Genomic DNA, 20,044 nt, shown 5'->3' with positions numbered 1-20,044 from the left:
CTTCTCGTAAGCCATAATTGTTACGATTATGAAGCAGCACTGTGTGTGACTAGTTTATTAATGGTGTGCTCCTACAATGAGCTATTTTCTTTGCTTGTGTGGGTCTGGGGAAATGACAGTTTAGCTAGTACCACTGGTGAAGTTAATCACATCATGTTAACCATAGCTGGGCTGGACGGTACATGAAATATGCCTTAGGGAATGTAAAAGTTGGGTCAGCTCAAGACTGTGGGAACCAGAAGTTACTTTGTCCCAAGGGGGCTTACTGGACCGTGCAGTTTTACTCAGTTGTTTTGAAGTTTCTGTGATACTTCGTCAACTTTGACTTGGAAGTTTAGGTTGCTACTTATAGACATATCTGATATCTAGTCTCTTACATTCAAAGTGAGCCATGAAAGCATTATTTCTCTATTATTTCTCAGTAAGCTCAACACTTCCACCTTTTCCTTCACCGTATCTGTGGTTGATGAACAGATGATGTTGGCATCTATCTAGAAACAGATATGTAACTTGATGCATTAGGAGCACACACAACGTGAGAGACCAACAGAGGGACAGACCTGCTCCTCCGATGGTACCTGCCCAGTTCTAGGCCAACAGTGAACAGTGAACATTACCCATATACTCCAGACAGATGTATTTGTGCACTTAAAGTTTACATACACACTATAACTCCAGTGTAATAAGGCTTTAACATTTAGAAACAGCTCTGAGACCCATCTCATCCGTGTCCCAAGCAAGTCCCGAGATGGAGGCAGAGCACATGTTCCTATTTTCCAGTCTCAGGAGGTAAGTGGGTAAGGAGGCCTCGATAACCAGGTTTAACAGGGCTGTTGGACACGAGAGCGTTTCTGAAGGAATGCCTAGAAGTAAAAATACAAGTCTATACAATATCTTTATTTTTAACATTTAAAAGAACAAATCACATATTCATTCTGACAGCTTTGCCAGGCTTGGCCGCCCAATAAGTTACACACACACTCAGCACTGGGGAGGTTATTGCACGGCTCTGTAACTGATCAGGTCAGGGCAAAGCAGCCAGTTCCCCACAACTGGACTCCGAGGTCGCCATCCACAAGGATGCCTCACCTGAAACACTGTGGGGCGGCTGCAGTTGAACTTTGCCTCCAGATTATGAAACCAGTGAAGTTAGACAGCTCTCGTGGCTACTTTCACTTTAGAGTGTCATGTTTATTGAAGTCGAACTTTCTGAAGGGGGAGGCTGAGGCACTGCCTGCTCAGTAAAACAACATTTTCTGTGGCACTCTCCACTACAGGCAGGCAGTCAAGAGTAAGTTAATGTCAGTAGCCTGTTCCTGACAGATTGTTCAGTAGCCCTGGCTCAAGGACTTCTCCCCCTGCAAGAGTTTTAAGATTGTTTACTAGTTGATTCTTTGCTTTTTTGGCTATTTGATGGTTTTGATGCATTTGCTGTGATCCAGGGGTGTTCAAGTACTTCTTTTAGAGTCGGCCTTTGGCTGGGATTATGCTTCAGCAGTCTTGAAATGAGGTCCCTAGCTCCGTCTGGTACAAAGTCAGGGAATGTGAATTCAACCTGGAGTACAAAAAGTGACCGTCAAAACGTGGTTTAGAAAGAGGAGTGTAAATATTCAGATCGTAGCCTAAAGTTAAGGCTGATAATAAAGAATTCTAACAGAAATGACGGATCCTTTCTAGTTATGTCTTACCCGTGATATTCTTTTGTAGGTCTCTTGGTATGTGCTTGCCTCAAAAGGAGGCTTCCCAACTAAAAATTCATAGCAAAGAACCCCAAGGCTCCAGAGATCCACCTTCTCATCATGCATTCGGCCTTCAATCATCTCAGGGGGCAGGTAGTCCAGGGTGCCACAGAGGGTGGTTCTCCTAAAAATGGAGGCAGGCTCAGGGTGACATGCTTCTGTTTTATCATCACAACAGCTGCTAAAAACTATTAACGTTATGCTAACACTGAGCACTTTTCCTAGGCCAGATCTTGTGCTATGAAGCAGATACTATTATAAATCTCCATTTTTAGATGGGAAACAGATAGAGGGATACACAAGATCACATGGCTAGCAACCAAGCTGCACCCCAAATCTGTCCACTCCAGAACCTTCTTAAATGATCTAATATGTAAGAAATTTAACATATCACTACTATATAAAAGCAGCCAAGCAAAGTTCTCTGTAAGTACAATTTGTTTTTTATTAGATATGCTAAGAAGATTAAGAGCCGGGTGACATTAATGACAAGAAACTAAAGACTGTCCACCGTGAAAGCACTAGGTTAGAGGTTATAGATATGTGTTGCCTTCTGATACATCACTGGTACAAAAGAGATACTGAAATTCTGGAGGTGGCCTATGAAGTATTCTTGCCAAAAATATTCTTCAGGCACTTAGACCTAACTTCTAGTTTTCAGCAAATACAGGAGATGAAGGACCAAGTAAAGTGACACCACAATCAAAAAATTCCATTTAAAACTGGGAGGGGACTGGTCTAGATTTAGACAAAAGAGACAATCAAATACAATGGATGGACCTTGGTTGGGTTCTGATAAAAAAGCTATAAAATTTTGTGGACAACTGGGGAAATTTGAACGCAGACTAACAGTAGATATTAACAAGGCTGTTAATTTTCTTAGGAGTGATAATGGTTGTGATTATATGGGACAATGTCCTTATTTTTAGGAGATGCATACTGAAGTGCTCAAGGATGAAGCATCACGTCTGCAACTTATTTTAGAAGGTTCGCCAAAGAAGTAGCCAATGTGGCAAAGTGGTAACTGTTGAATGTAGGCACTGGGTTGGACAGACGGGTGTGTTATCAGTTACCAGTTAGGTGTTTGCGTTTTTTTTTTTTTTTTTTTTAAAGATTTTATTTATTTATTTTTCCCCTCAAAGCCCCAGTAGATAGTTGTATGTCATAGCTGCACATCCTTCTAGTTGCTGTATGTGGGACTCGGCCTCAGGATGGACGGAGAAGTGGTGCCTCGGTGCGCGCCCGGGATCCGAACCCGGGCCACCAGCATCGGAGCGCGCGCACTTAACCACCAAGCCACGGGGCCGGCCCTTGTGTTTGCGTTTTTATAACCGAGGTTGGAAGCAAGCTGGGGATGGCAGACATCAAACCAGGAGCAAAGGCCATGTAGGGTTTTGTTGCTTTCTCTGAGTTGTTTATTCTTTGCCATCGGAGCTTATGCTGGGTCAGTGCTGGTGCCGTGTTCACCACACCTGGCGACCCGTGAACACACGAATACTCGCTCAGCTGAATGGTGCCTGAGATTGCAGAGCCATCTCTCCAGACATCTCACCCTCATCACCACGGAGATGAGGGAGACGGACTACACCAGAGCTTCTCAAATGACAGCTCACAATAACCTGGGAGCACCTGTGGTTATTAATGTCTGGGAGGCGGGGCAAAGTGACCTTCCACATTTACATAAATGTCCTTTTCAGAAAAGGATAAGCTATCTTCCTATCATGATGCACCACTGGAGAGGTTCAAGTCTGGTTTAGCCCTGTGATTCCATGAAGCCTACAGTTCTTCATTGTTGTTTGCCTCACCAGATGCCAACAGCTCCCACTAGTGACAGACAACCAGTTTAAAAAGAGAGACTGCAAGAGCTGACTCACTGCATTGCTGGCAACAATCAGAAGTGTTCTGTAACAAAAAACAAAGGGCCCTCTCCCATGTCATCTATTTTAGGCTGTACATTTTTTTTTAACCAGCTTTATTTTTAGAAGTAATCTGGTGGGCCGGCCCCGTGGCCTAGCGGTTAAATGCGCGCGCTCCGCTGCTGGCGGCCCGGGTTCAGATCCCGGGCGCACACTGACACACCGCTTCTCCGGCCATGCTGAGGCCGCGTCCCACATACAGCAACTAGAAGGATGTGCAGTCATGACATACAACTATCTACTGGGGCTTTGGGGGAAAAATAAAATAAAAAAATAAATAAATAAAATTATAAAAGTAATCTGGGTATAGTTTTTTTTAAGTCCTACTTCAAAGTTAAAAATCTAATCAATGTATGCTTTTAAATGCCCTGCCTCACATGAGGTTTCAAAAGTTTATTTAAACCCAGATTCAATTTAAAACGGGAGAGAGTCATGGCAGCCTGGTGGCGTAGCGGTTAATTGCGCACACTCCACTGCGGCAGCCTGGGGTTCGCAGGTTCGGATACCGGGCACGGACCAACACACCGCTTGTCAAGCCATGCTGTGGCAGCATCCCATATAAAGTAGAAGAAGATGGGCATAGATGTTAGCCCAGGGCCAATCTTCCTCAGCAAAAAGAGGAGGATTGGCATCAGATGTTAGCTCAGGGCTAATCTTCCTCACCAAAAAAAAAAAAAAAAACCAATGGAGAATATTTTAGCTTGTTTGCAAAGTTCAGATTGTTTCATTAGATCAATCTCTCTGCTTTAGCTTTAAAGAAAGGAGACAAGAAAGGACTATTCTGTTAACAAAAGCAGACCAAAGAGAATCTTTAACCACTACCCTGAAAGTTCTATCCAAATCAGTTTATGTTTTTTTTTTTTTACGGTTCCCAAAAGAACCATGCCTGTGCTCTCAGCTCTAGATCTTTTCCCGTGCCATCCTCTGAAACTTCTCTCTCCTGGTCCCGGAAGCACCATTGTCAGAATTCCTCCACCTCCACACATCCTGCACTTCACCTGTCATATACTTGTCATATCTGTTTACTCTTTGTCCCCTTCATTAGCCTCTAAGGATATTAAGCATCTTTAACATCAAGCCTAAGACACGATAAATAGCCCAAAATGGTTACAGAATAAAAGGGTCTTGAAGACACTAGTTTACTATCAGGCCTAAATTGCTCTAAAGTATGTGTGTCAGTAAATTGCCCCAATTCACAACATCTATGCTTAAGTACTTTACCATTTAGCTCATAATTAGCACCCCCAGCTTTTGCTAAACCAAACAAGCGACCTCCAAAGTTACATACCTGGAGGATGGGGCATGTACTGACCACCCAAAATCTGCAATCTTAAGCTCTCCAGCTGATCCAAGAAGCAGGTTCTCCGGCTTAATGTCTCTGTGAATAACTCTCTTCGAATGACAGTAAGCCAGCGCATTTGCCAATTCTGTGATATACTATTAAAAAAAAGTATTAAAAATCTGTGTTTTAGATTTTATGTAAGAATTTTAGACATATCTTCTGCAAGGAAACCCAACACAGATTAACATGTTTTACAGGTTTTAAAGCAAAAACTAGAAACAATGGATGACTCTACAAAATCAGTTGAACCAGTTTATATCAAGTATGAGTATTCAGCCCTGTTACTGATTTGCTAATATAGCAGACGTAATATTGAAGGACAGGAAACAAACTGATAAGCTATCACTACATCCCCACACAGCAATTTATGGCCCAGCAGCAATGAATTAAGACAATACTGGAAAACTGGTACAAATTAGGGAGTCAGATGTGTAAATAATTTAATATAAAAAAACTATTTTTAAAAAACCTTTGGGTACAATCAATTCCATTTTTAAAACCAAGATCAATTTACAACATAAAGATTTGTTTGCAGCTAAAAATTTACTCTAGGAGTATCAGAGGAAAGTAATCCCAAACAATAAACAGAAACTAAAAACAGATGTACTGGCACATTAAATAGCATGGTAAATTTTGGGTATCCTAATCTATTAGCCAGCTTAAAAGCACACAAGCAAGTCAGTCCTTTTGTTAGTTTTGTTTCCTCTTCAAGTAAAGAAAGATCTAGCAAGCAAGTCCAAAATTTCCTTTCACATATAGATAAGAATTATTAGTATATTAAAAGAATTTATTTAGCTCTGGCTAAAGTTTGAGAAGGGTTTGTTTTCCAAAGTAACTACTAGACAGGACTGAACATTATTTTACACCAAAAAGGTTTACTAAACAAATGGGTAGAAGCCAAATGTTATTGGCGTCTACAAAATCAGAACATTTTTCATTTTTCAGCCAAAGCGAAAATTTAGATAATAAACTGAAAGTAAAGGCAAAGAAAGCCCTTCCCAAATTTGAGTTGATGATGATTTAAGAGCATACATTAGAATTCCAGAGGGCAGTGGGTTTTCCCTGCTCAAATCAAGACAAGAAGCTCTTAGCTAAATCAGAGCTCTCTGGCACCCACTTCCTCCACACCTCCCCCATTAGAGTGTGGATATGTGTAAAAGTCCCTACCATTGCTCTACAATTAGTTTTATTTGAATTAATCAGAAAAGGAAAACAGATGTGTGTATACATATTCATTCTAACTACTAAGGAATCTAAAAAGAACCAATCTTGTATTTTCTTTCCAATAGCTACCTGCTTACACCAAAATAAACTCCATTTGGATTGAAGAAAACTGAGGAGTATAAATATTAATTGCCAAATAAGAAACTAATTTGGTTAGCTAATATTTTAAAAAGCAAATGAAACAGATCTATTTCTACGTATCCAAAGGGCAAACATTTAAGTTTAAAATAGTATGTGTCCTCACTGCAGAGACAAGACCAGAGGGTTATTCACCAAAAGTGCTGTGATTTCATCAGATGGTAAAAGTAAAGCCTCCTGAATTTAATGCCATTTAAATCAATACCAAAAAGAAAGAAAATTCATGTACATACTACACACTACCCAGAGATTTCCACCAAGAAACAAATCAAAGGAACCACCATTCAATAGGCCCGTCATCTGCCAATTCAACAAAGAGCCCAAATTAAGACTCTTGAATTTCTTCCAACAAGTAATTTGATTCACATAATAAAGGAGAAGTATGATCCATGTAAAAAACAAAAACTTGTTATGTTGGACTTTAAAAACTTCTGCCCGGGGCCCAGCCCCGTGGCATAGCAGTTAAGTGCAGACGCTCTGCTACTGGCGGCCCGCGGTTCGGATCCCGGGCGTGCACCGACGCATCGCTTGTCAAGCCATGCTGTGCTGGCGTCCCATATAAAGTGGAGGAAGAGAGGCACGGATGTTAGCCCAGGGCCAGTCTTCCTCAGCAAAAAGAGGATTGGCATGGATGTTAGCTCAGGGCTGATCTTCCTCAAAAAAAAAAAAAAAAAAAAACTTCTGCCCTGTGAAAGACACAAATAAGAGAATGAAAAGACAAGCCACAGACTGGGAGAAAACATTTGTAAAACACATGTGTGATAAAGGACTTGTACACAAAATATACAACTCAATAAAAAGACAACCAAAAAAACAATTAAATGGGCAAAAGATCTGAACAGACACCTTAAAGATGATATACAGATGGCAAATAAGCACATGAAAAGATGCTCAACATCATATGTCATTAGAGAATTGCAAATTAAAACGAGATACCATTATACAACTATTAGAATGACTAAAATCCAAAAAACCTGACAATACCAATTGCTGGTGAGGACGAGGAGCAACAGGAACTCTTATTCATTGGGGGGAATGCAAAGATGGTATATCCACTTTGGAAGACAGCTGTAACAGTTTCTTACAAAACTAAATGTAATCTTACCATACAAGCCAGCAATCACACCCCTAGGTATTTACCCAACAGACTTGAAAACTTATGCCCCACCAAAACCTGCACAAAAATGTTTATAGTAGCTTTATTCATAATTGCCAAAAACTGGAAGCAACCAAGGTGCCCTTCAATAGATGAAGGGAAACAGAGGTATACCCATACAGTGGAATATTATTCAGCAATAACAACAAATGAGCTATCAAACCCTGAAAAGATAGATGAATCTTAAATGCATATAGTTGTTTCCCACAGGGGTAACTTGTCAACAATTCTAATACCACTATGCATGTACAATGGAATTGAATGACAGATGGTGGATGGTGGAATCCAGGTTTCTCAGGGTTGGAGTGGGAGGTCACAGATAAGCAAGGGGAGGAGAGTGGAGTGATCCATGTAGTAATGGACTCGTGTTTTGCTTTAATATAGATACACATGGGTAAATACGGAAATATTTATAGATAGATGTATATACACAGATTAGGATACACACATATTTCCTTGCTCTCCGTCAGCTGAGAACCTAGAAATAGTGACACTCTGGTAGCAATGAGCCCATCTAGCACCCAGATCTTGGTTTCTAATAACGTTTGCCAATAAAAGGAACCAGGGCTCCTTGGAAAAATGGCTGATTCTAGGCCTGGGATAGGAAATATACAAGATGAGGCTGGAGCATCTTATACGAGAGCAAGGAAGCACTGAAAAAACAACCAATGAGGGGCCGGCCCAGTGGCACAGTGGTTAAGTGCCCACACTCTGCTGCAGCAGCCGGGGGTTCAGATCCTGGGCATGCACCTATGCACCACTTGTCAAGCCATGCTGTGGCGGTGTCCCATATAAAGTGGAAGAAGACAGGCACAGATGTTAGCCCAGGGCCAGTCTTCCTCAGCAAAAAAGAGGAGGATTGGCGACAGATGTTAGCTCAGGGCTGACCTGGGTCACAAAAAAAAAAAAGACCGAAAAAAAAAAAGAGAGAACCACACACCCACAATGTCAAAACAACACAGGAACCATGTGAAAGAGCTCCCAGGGACCAAGGCTGGAACAATTTGAGCAACAAAATAAAGTAGTATTGGTTGTAACCCAAAGTATAAAATATCCATGAGACTATATTAATAAATGATTATTACCTCTATAGTCTTCCTCTCAAAAACCATGACCTTAGTCTAATCATGAGAAAAACTAAGGAAATCTGAATAAAGGATGGACTTCAGTTAATAGTTACATATCAATATTGGTTCATTAGTTATGACAAAATGTACCACACTAATGTAAGATATTAATTGGAGAAATTAAGTGTGTATTATTAATAGGAGAAAATAGATCTGTATAGATCTGTATTAGCTTTACAATTATTCTGTAAATCAAACTATTCTCGAATAAATTGCTTATTAAAAAAAGAAAGAGGGCAACTTTTTATATACATTTCCACAGAAAAACAACCATGGACACAAACAAGATTCTACCTAGTACCTGATTTTATCTGTACATATGGTCCAGCTAAGCCATTTTGGGTTTTTTTTTGGTGAGGAATATTTGCCCTGAGCTAACATCTGTTGCCAATCCTCCTCTTTTTGCTGAGGAAGATTGGCCCTGGGCTAACATCTGTGCCCATCTTCTTCCTCTGCTTTATATGTGGGACGCCACCACATCATGGCTTGATAAACGGTGCATAGGTCCGCACCCGGGATGGGAACCTGTGAACCCCAGGCCACCAAAGCAGAGCACGTGAACTTAACCACTACGCCACTGGGCTGGCCCCCCAGCTAAGCCATTTTGATTTTTTCATTTCAAATATTTGATCCTATCTTGTCTTATTATTTTCCATAAGACAAAACCCACCCTACCACTGAAAGGTACACTGCTGTGTAGGACAGGGACAGAGGAAACAGAATTTGTCTGGACAATAAATGAAAACTTACAGTAGCAGTTCTCTGCTCATCAAACTTGGACAGTTTCTGAAGTTCTCTATAGACAGCTCCAAGAGGTGCATATTCTAGAATGAGGTAAACTCTGGTGGCATCATGGAAGTAACCATACAGTCTGAGAATATTTGGATGCCTGCAAAGGATGAACACTCTAACACCTGGTTTTGGAGCTGATACAAGAATATGTACTAAATACCAAACAAACCCCTCATGTGAAACCAGTGGTAAAAATTAGTTCTGGTCACAGACTCCCCCGACCCCGCAAAGCCACTTGAGAATCTGAAACTATAGACCCACTCTAAGAAAAATATGTCTATCCACATATCAGTTTACATGCATTTGAAGGTATTGACGGACCTCAGGTTTAGTTGACTATTATTTCCCTCCTTTAGGCCATCTTTATTCTTAGGGGAAAAGATTCAACTAAATATTAATTCTCTGCAAAAAAAAAAAAACAAAAACAAAAAAGAGAGCGATGGCATTCCCACAGCAGTCTGATACCCAAATGCTATGAGACAGACAACATAAAAGCAGTGCTCAACAATGGCAGTAGCTGCGTGCTGCTGAGGACTTCAGGCAGCTGAGAGCAGAGCCCATCTAAGACATCAGCCCTTCTCAGCTCCAGCCAGGTGTCGCCAGGTCTGAAAACAGGCCTGGTACAGACAGATTTTTAAGTATTTAGCAGCTGACTCAAGTTTGAAAAAACAATGAAAGGGAAAAAAAAGAAGAAGAAAAAGACCAATTGGCCAAAGTCACCCTGAAGCCTGCCAGTTTGCCACCTCTGCTTAGAACTCAGAATAAGAGGTATCATTCCCCTTAATTATCCACCAAACAAAAAAAAATTTGCTCACATAAATTACTCTATTAACAAAACAAACCTTCAAGGAATTTTTCAGGACCACAGCACTTAAGTCTAGATAAATCTTTGAAAACTGACAAATTTAATCACTTCTTGCAGCACCATGAAGCAGGCCTTCTAAAAAGTTTATAGTTGTTTACTTCTGTACACCATTCTTCTGAGTGTCAAACTGAAAACTTACCTAAGGTGGGACTGTATTTCTACTTCTCTTCTCAGCTGATGCTCAACTCCTGCTTTCTCCAGCTGAGCTTTAAATAATACTTTAAGAGCCAGGATAAACTTGCTTTGTTTTTCTCTCGCCAAATAAACATTACCAAACTTTCCTTTACCCAGTGGACGACCAATTTCAAAATCTTCCAAAGCCCATTGCCTTCTAGGAAAGAATTCAAACATTTTAAAATGTGAAGAAAACAAATCTTTTCTAGCCATTTATTAATTAGTAGACACAGCCTAGAAATAATTTCATATTCAAAGTTGTATTCGGTATGTACCTCCTCAAGAACCAAGCCAATAACCACAGTTAATGAGTCACCACAGACATTAAACCCTTACTCCCCCACCTGCCAGTGGCTGTATGAATCAGTGACAAGGAAAATCCGGACTTTTAGAGCTGAAGCACTCAACGAAAAGTGTCCCAAGGCAGTACTACACTTAAGAGAACAGGCCTATTCACGACAACACTCAAGACCACAGAAAGGACTAGATCAGTCACTGGAGAGGGAAGAATGCTTCAGAACCCTCTGTGGGCCTCTTGCCAACTACCCACAGCCTCCTGCTCCTCCATCCCTGGAGATGCTAACACTCTCCGGGGTGGAGAACCACCCTGGTAAAAGCAAGCGGGATGGAGCCCACAGGGCAGTCGGGGTGAGAACCACTGGATTTCTTCTCAGAAAGCCCTTCCTCAGGCAGCTAAAGCAAAAAAGTCTGTGGGTTCATCCCTGGCTCCTCCTCCTCCATTCTAGAGTCTAAACAGCTCAGAGACTGACAGCAGGCTTTTAGAAAATATCTGGGAAGATATTATAGCCGAGCTTTGTTATAAAGAATAATTCTATTAATACTATCAAAATACTCATAGTCACATATGTGTATATAGTTGTGCAACATGACCGCATTTTGTTTTTAAATAAACTTGCACTTTTGTCTAATAGAAAAAAGTATAGAAACATACGTAAACCATATGTAGTGGTTACTTCTGAGGGTCGAGGGGAACTTTTATTTTACACATTTCTGTAACAAGCTTTTTCATACTGGCTTTTTCTAAATTTGAAAAGCAATAAGAAAAACTTGAGTCTAATAAACATCCATCATTAAAATTCCTTCTCTCTTTTTAAGATTAGAAATTTGGAAACATTTATATTTTCTGAATGAAAATACTTTTTTATTTTTTAAAGAGTTCCCATAATTAAATTTGCAATTAAATGGTGTCATTCTAATGGAATGATAGCACATAACTTTGTAAATAAGATAAAGCTTACCTTTTTGAGTCTTCGTTTTTCTCTTTTGATGTGCGTTCCTTTTCAGAATTATTTCCTATATAGAATAAGTTAAAAACCTGTTTTAGAATAACTAGAGTTGTTTTAGAATAACTATACAGAATAAGTTAAAAACCTGTGAATAGAGATGAATCAAAGAATGGTCACCAAAATGTTAATGGTATGTGCTGAATAGTAGATCTGGGCTATTTTTAGTTTTCTTTATAGAAAAAAGACTACCACACCCTGACTGACTCCCACCATGTGAAGTCTTTACAGATTTCTAGAGTAAAGACAGGCAGAGATGTATGTATACAATTAGGCCCTCCCATAATTTAAAGACTCAAAGACTACGCAGATTCTCCCTGAAGCCTCAGGTTCCAAATGCAGAGCTTCTAAGGCAAAATCACCAATCTTCCCATCCCTGACAAGCTCCCACCTCATCACCTATTCCCCTCTAGGGGGGCCAGCCAGCTATCCATATGCTACACACAAATTATCAACAATGTGCAACAAAACACAAGCTAGCCACCTTCCTTCCACTATATTAGTTACCAAGGGGAAATATAAAAATAGAAGCCACCGATTCAGCAAAATGTACAATAAACCAATTGTACAACAGGGTGCTAAAGTCACTACTATTTCATTATCCAGAGACTCTATGAGACATTTTCACTTATCTATCTCTGGCACTTCAAACTCCAGCAGCATGCTCTGCTCAGATATTTGAACGCAGGCCCAAACTGGTTTTTCCCTCCCCGGTTCACTCTCTCAGTTAATGCCATCAAAATAAGCACCATCCCGATGTTCAGTCTATTGCCCAGGTCTATCCAGTCTGCATCCTAAGTGAGCGCTCAAGTTTGTCTACCCCTCTCCATCCTGGCTATGTCTTTGGATAAGTTAATGCTCAGCTTCCTCCTCTGTAAACTGAGTTAGTAACTCTGACTACTTCATAGAGCAGATCCTCCCAGTATTGAAGGAAACAAAAGTGAATGAAGGAAGCACTTATCTCAGAGCCTGCTGTGTGTGAGGATTCAACAGCTGGTAAATAATAACTACAGTATCCACCCTGCTGCACCTAGCAGGCCACCGCCATCTTTGACCTAAACCACAGCGGCCTCCCTCCTATCTGGTACCCCTGGGTCCAGCGTTGCTACTCTCCAATTCATTCCACACATCCAGAGTAAGCTTTCTAAAACACAAGTCAGTCCCTCAGAAACCTTTCAGCAACTTCCCAGGGCATGGGGGATGAAGCCCCACTCCTCCACACAGCCAGCAGTGCCCACTGGGACCTCGCCACGGCCTGCCTCAGTCCATCCACTTCCCCCTGATTTCCCTCCATGCTCAGAACCTTAGAACTTTTCAGCTCCTCAACTGTACCTTTGAGGGTAGGACTCAGGTCTGTGTTCTTAGCACGGGCCTGGCCCAGAAGAGACACTGTTACTTCAACCTGACATCAGATTTTCTCCCCATCCTCCAGAAAAACGATGTAAAGGCTAGGGCTCCAAACAATAAACACAAGTCCATACGCTTGCTTTTTTTAGCAACTAAAAAGAATGACTATCCAATGAGTCTGAAAAAGCTGATTTACCAGGGGCTGATGGCTGAGGCTGCTCACTCTTTTGGGTACTATTCAGCGGCCTGGAGACAGGAGGAGGGACACTGGTTGCCTGCGATTGCTTCTGCTTCAGATTCTGAACCGGTCTGTGGCTGGAGACGAGCTTCTGTGCTTGTGTAGGAGCTCGGTGGGAGGAATTTGAAGGACACAAGACCCGCTGAGCCTGGCCACTGTTTGCAGACAATGGATGCTGAGAAGGGAACTGCTGAGTCACCAGGACACGTTTTGGACCATCACCAAGTGGAATCGTAGTCTAGGTTGGGAGGGAAAAAGAAAAGAAACTTCATGGTCTTCATGAACAAAAGCTGAATATTTTGAGAATTTCACGAAGTTTGTTTTCTAGTATAACAAAATACTGAATGTCCCTGATAAGAGATGGAAGGGGAAAGCTATTTTAATCAGCATTTCCAGAAGATATAGTTAGTATATGGCTGAAAAGAATACCTAAATGATACCTCCTACCCCCTCCCCAATATCCCCCCTAAAAATCAAACTCCCATAAACAAATGTTCATTAACTAAACTTCCATCTAAAGAGTATCGTGGTGGGGCCGGCCCCATGGCTTAGGGGTTAAGTGCGCGCGCTCCACTGCTGGCGGCCCGGGTTCGGATCCCGGGTGCGCACCTACGCACCGCTTCCCCGGCCATGCTGAGGCTGCGTCCCACATATAGCAACTAGAAGGATGTGCAGCTATAACATACAACTATCTACTGGGACTTTGGGGGAAAAAAATAAATAAAAATTAAAAAATAAATAAATAAATAAAGAGTATCATGGAGATAGTAAACACTTTCTAACAATTCTCGATGACTTGGGAATTATTTAGCAAAAAGCTGTAATATAGCAACTTTATACTAAAATTCTAATTCCACTGCAGTTTTTTGACAATATATATGTTCAGAAAAGACAAAAAAATACATCACAATGTTCAACGTTTATCTCTGAGTGAAGAAGTTTTAGAAGACAGTCTGAATTTTTGCATTTGCTAGAATTTCCAAAAAAAGCTTATTACTAATTTACTAATGTTTCATTTTCCAAGTGCTTACAAAATGGATCTGAGCCAAAAAGAACTTTGGCAAAGAGGAAAGAAACATAGGTTCTTCAAAAAGTTATTACCCAAATATATGATTTACATGCCTGTAAGTAGGTATCATAAGCTTAAAAAACAGTTAATTTAATTCTAAGACCCTGAGCTAATCAAACTAAAATGGGGGGTAGAGGGAGTGAGACTTCCTCCAGCTTCAGCAGAGGAAATTTCTCTCATAAATGAGGAAACAGTGCTGGAAAGGGAAGCCTCAGAGTCCATCACCAGCACTGGTGAGTGCTTCACGAGAGAGGGTTTCCAACTTCAAAGTAAAAAGCCGAGTACCTCTGAAATTAGCAGCCACACCACAGTAGGCATCCAGGCAGTGACAAATAAAGAAACATTTTCAACATAGAGCAATTTTTAAAAATGATCTTTGTCATAGTAATTGAGAATCAAATAGGGTGACTCAAGTTAGCCTTTTTCTAAACTGGCCCTTTTCACTTGCAGCCAGTAAAATAGGGTCAGTATCCATTTATTTGAAGATGAAGGATTCTAAAAACAAGCTCCCCTCCCCCACCAAAAATGAAGCAATATTTATATTCTTATGTTGATTTCCTAGAAGGAAAAAAATCTGGAGACTACTTACAGTAAAGGATCTGTATACGCAAGACTCACTCACCCAATTGCTCCACTGAAACGCCAAGAGCCAGTGGTCTTGGCTTGGTGAAGACTGCCTGGGTTCCAGCCCATCCCCATCTGAACTGAGCACCTCTCCTTGGAAGTACGCAGGTGTGTGTGTGAGTGTGAGAGTGTGTGTGTGTGTGTGTGTGTGCGCGCGCGCGCTCACACACATTGTAAGGCATGGTATTGGCTCACACAGTTCCTTGGAAGTACGCAGGGTGTGTGTGTGTGTGTGTGTGTGTGCTCACACACATTATAAGGCATGGTATTGGCTCACACAGTTCCCCAAAAGGGCTCTAAGTTCTTCAAAGCCAAAGACCATGTGCTTTTCATCATTGTAAGTCCTGCATCTGACACAGAACTTGGCTCCAAGTGGAATCCCAGGAAATGTTCACTAAAGTGCAGCTTGACGTTCCTCTGAGCTTATCATTCCCTAAATCATGACCAGAACAAAACTACGGCAAAGAAATTAATTTCTGGCAAGCAAGAAAGTACAGGCAAGTACTGGGCACCTATCATGTACTACATTATTATTCTGCATACAAGGGAGGAATACAGATACTTAAACAGCTAATTATAAGACAAAAGCAGAACAAAATAAAAGTTCCAGTGAGAGAATCAACAAAATGTTACTGAATGCTGAGAAAAGTGACTAACTCATATCCAGGAATAGAGCAGAGGAATCTAAAGTTACAATGCAAAGTAAAGGTGAACAGAATTCCAGATATAAGACCAATCTCCATTTGGGTTTTGTAAATGTGATTGAGATCACAGATTATTCAATTTACCTTCACAGGCCCTGCAACACAGTTTTCTTTAGATCTGTCCATGATGCCTGAAAAGAAAAATATTGTTATGCTAGATCAGGGTTACAGCTCCTGATGAAAAAAACCTCACAACAGAATTTTACACTTTTTCTTTGTCCAAATGAAGGTGATAACAGAGCAGTGTTTTCTCATGTGATACAAATAATGTACAGGCGTGGGGCCTTTCCCACAAAACCAACCTCTCCCCTTGTACACTGCATCCCCATCCCTTCCCCCTCTCCTTCACTCCAACTTCACCCCTGAACTGACTTGTCCTTCTGCCCCATCATCTCCTCTCTAATGGATGGCTTCCATCAGTGCACAAAAACCTACTTCAATACCTACTGCCTTTAAAAAAAAAAAAAAAAAAGGTCCTTCCACCCCATAATTGACTCAAGCGATGACCGCATCTCGCCTTTTTTATAATTTTTATTTATTTATTTATTTTTCCCCCCAAAGCCCCAGTAGATAGTTGTATGTCATAGCTGCACATCCTTCTAGTTGCTGTATGTGGGACGTGGCCTCAGCGTGGCCGCAGAAGCGGTGCGTCGGTCCGCCCCCAGGATCCAAACCCCAGCCGCCAGCAGCAGAGCGCACGCACTTAACCGCTAAGCCACGGGGCCGGCCCTCTCGCCTCTACTTTTAACAGCAAAGCTCTGGAACAGTCATCCACACTCATCCTCTCTACTACTTCTCTCCCTCTCTTACGCTCCCTCAAGCCCACTCCCATAGGGCTTGTGCTCCCATGGTGTGTGTTGGGGTGGGGGGTGGAGTGGAGGTCAGGCTCATGACTGACCCCTACTGTTGCCAAATCCAAAGGTCGGTAGTTCACAGCAGCATTTGACAAGCTGGATCACAATTTTTCCACTCCTTTCTTCATTTACCTCAAAGATTTGCCTCCTACCTCACCAGCTGTCCTGTCGCAACCTCCTTTGCTGGATCAGCCTCATTTTTACTAGTCTAGAGTGTCGGGGTGACCCAGGAACAAGTCCTTAGACTCTCTACTTCCCCATCTACACCCTTCCTAGGGCCCCTCATCCAGCACCAGGGCTCTAAGACATTAAGATGACTCAAATTTGCATCTTCTGCCCTAACCTCTCCTCTGACTGGTAGACTCCGTTATCTAATTACCTGCTCAGGGTCCCCCGGAAAGGTCTACCAGACATCTCAATCCTAACACATCCAAAGGGAACCTCTTCTCTCCTCCACACTTCATTTCCCCTCTGCTCACAGGAGCACCCTGAGCTCAGGCCCAGAGCACTCTTCTTTTCCAGCTACACTCACTCCCTAGGTGAGCTCATCCAGTCTCCTGGCTGTCAATACCATCCACAGGCTGAGGACCTCCAAATTTCCATCTCCAGCTCAGACCTCACCCTGAACTCCTACCACCTACACAACATCTCCACCTGGTGCTCTGAGAGGCGTCTCAACTTTAACATGTCCCAACCTGAAGTCCTGCTCCCTCCCACCCACCTCCCCAAACCTGTTCTCACAGAAGTCCCCACCTCAGCTGATGGCAAATCCGTCTTGCCAGTTGCTCAGGTCAAGTCTTGATATAATGTTTTACACGGTTCCCCCTCAAACCCCGTATGTAATCCATCAGCATATCTTGTATGCTCTACCTTCAAAAATCACTGCTCATGACCTTTACTGCTACCACCTGCTCACACAATTCTCTCCCCTCAATTATTTGCAACAGGCTCCCAATGGTCACTCTGCTTCCACTGTTGCCCCATTATGGTCCATTCGCAACAGTGTGCCCAGTGATCCCATTAACAGGTCAGATATGTTGGTCCTCATAGTTCCCCAATCCAAATTCAAAATCCTACTTGCACAGACAGGCCTACAAAGTCTCAAAGAATGTGGAACGTGACCACCTTTCTGACCTCATCTCCTCTTCTTATCTGTTGCATACCAGCCATATAGGGCTCCTTTCTTTCCTCAAAGTCCCTGCCACAGGGCCTTTGCACTTCCTGTTCCCTCTATTAGGCTCTTCCCCTAATAGAAGTGTGGCTTACTCCTTCATTTCATTCATGTCTCTGCTCAGACATCCCCTTTCAGACCATCTCTCCTTTATTTTTCATCATACTCCTTAATATCTTACATAACGTCACTTGCACTTGTTTACTGTCTCTCCCCAGACTCAGACATCCAGCTACCTGCTCAGCATCTCCAAAGCAAGCAAGCTCCACGAGCACAAGGGCTTAGTCCCATTTTGTTCACTGCTGCCTCCCCAGAACATGCCTGGCATGTAGTATGTACACCAATGTTCTGAGAATGAATTAATCCATTAACAAAGCAAATCAATAATAAAAATAGTTTATAACACTTAGTAAGCCCATACGGTGATTCAGGTACAACCACCTATCAAGTAAGTAGAACATAAACTCCAAGAAAGCAGAAACTTTTCTGTATTTTTCTTACCCAAGTGCTCTCCGAATTCTAGAATCCAATCAGAAAGTGCTCCCCACCCCTACACTTTCACATTCATTTTATAAATAAGCAAATAACTCCACCTTGAAGATGGGACCACAGCTAAAGAGCTGGGAGTCCTTACTTTAAGCAGTGGCTTAGTAGAAATAGACAAAAAGGAAAAAAGGAAACATATGCTTGTGTTATGAAAACGTTCATTTCACATACACTCTAATGCTTTCTTCACTTTCCCCTAACAATTACAAGCAGCTCTACTGAAGTCACATAGCCCTAAGGACATTTATTCAACAGTCTTTGACAGAAGCTACAGATATTTGCTCCAATTTAATATGTTTCCTTCTCAGGGAGATGAATGATGATAAGCAGAAGGGAATAAGATTCTGACCCAGAAATTCTGGCGAGAGCCCCAGGGAGACTGCTTCTCAGATGGTTCTGGCCTACAGCCAGGTTCAGGAGCCACATGGCCAGACGACCTTCACAAGATCCCTACCGCTCAAGCCAGAGATCCTACTATTCTAAACAGGAAAATTGTTAGATTTAATAGCACTGTGGGGTTAGACTTTTCCTTCCTTGTCAAACCTACTAATGTCTGCATATATGAAGGACAGTGGACAGGAAATAAGTATGTTGTTGAAAAGTGTTTAATTCAAAGAACAAGGAAGGTTGAGGAGGGGACATTAAAAGTCAAGGGCAGTAGCTACACCTACAACAGGGGGGCGTTTGTTAGAAATGGAGACTCTCAGGCCCACCCCCAGACCTAACAACTCAGACCCTGCATTCTAACACCCAGTTGACTAGTATGCGCTGGTCTGGGTCTCTAGTTCTCAATGACACATCAGAACCACCTGGAGAGCTTGATAAAAAGACAGACACCTGAGTCCTATGCCCGAGTGCTTCCGATTCATTAGGTGGGTCTATATTTTTGACAAGGACTCCCAGGCCATCCCGACGTATAGGTGGTCCAAGGTCTACGGTTTGAGAAGCGCTGGCCCAGGAGGCCTCTTCCAGGTTATTCATTCACCCACTCATCCAGCCAGCCAGGAAAAAGGGACCTTCCTAGCTGTTCTGTCCCAACTAGCCCCCGGTAAACCACACGACTGTTTTCTTTCGTAAGGCTCACCACTCTCGGACGTTATCTTGCTAGTTCGCAGTCTGTCTCCCCACCCCCACTCAACTGCAAGACAGCAAAAACCTGTGTTTCTTCTTACCCGATGCTCACTGAATACAAGAACCCACCTGAAAGCACACCCTCCCCCCACCCCCCACCCCCCACCCCCCCAACCACCCCAACCACCCCAACCACTCCAGAACACATCAAGCAGCATCTTCAGGGCGCCTCAGTACCCAGAAGCAGATGCGAGGGCGCTGGGAAAGCACAGGTGGGGGACGGGGAGGATGAGGGGGATGGGGGAGGATGGGGGCACAGGGACCCTGGGGACGGAGGGCGACTGGGGGGGGGGCCTTCTCGCCCCGACCATTCCCTCGCGGACCCCGCGGACCCACTGCCTGCATCCCTCCCACCCAGGCCGGCCACCCGGACCCTCCCGGGCCCGCCCGCCTTGCAGAGCTGTCCCAGGGTCTACCCACCCGTCAGCTCCTGCCTCCGACCTAAGGCCGCCGAGTCCTCCCGAGAACTCAGCCGTTAGAATTCAAAGTCTTCATTTTAAATAGGAGTTAAACCCTCTAATCCGAAAGCTGATTGGCCCGGGCTAGAGAGGCGCTGCCTTTTGATTGGTTCAGAGCCAATTCG

The 20,044-nt window shown here is 42.7% G+C and overlaps 1 protein-coding gene across 1 annotated transcript; it reads right to left on the bottom strand.

Annotated features, from left to right (window-relative positions):
• Positions 1-876: 876 nt before the first annotated feature.
• Positions 877-19,999, bottom strand: AURKA (aurora kinase A). Its single transcript, XM_004430249.3, has 9 exons — positions 19,882-19,999; positions 15,844-15,890; positions 13,321-13,600; positions 11,733-11,787; positions 10,439-10,630; positions 9,393-9,531; positions 4,944-5,092; positions 1,689-1,863; positions 877-1,555 (listed from the first exon to the last, which is right to left on the bottom strand). The coding sequence occupies exons 2-9, from the start codon at positions 15,883-15,885 to the stop codon at positions 1,370-1,372; spliced, it is 1,218 nt and encodes a 405-aa protein (XP_004430306.1). The 5' UTR covers positions 15,886-15,890; positions 19,882-19,999; the 3' UTR covers positions 877-1,369.
• Between the last annotated feature and the right edge of the window lie 45 nt (positions 20,000-20,044).

The sequence above is a fragment of the Ceratotherium simum genome, chromosome 21, assembly GCF_057802395.1.
Source record: "Ceratotherium simum simum isolate JZ-2026a chromosome 21, ASM5780239v1, whole genome shotgun sequence".
NCBI lineage: Eukaryota > Metazoa > Chordata > Mammalia > Perissodactyla > Rhinocerotidae > Ceratotherium > Ceratotherium simum.
The sequence above is the reverse complement of the archived record's forward strand: the minus strand, read 5'-3'. Positions and strand labels throughout refer to the sequence as shown.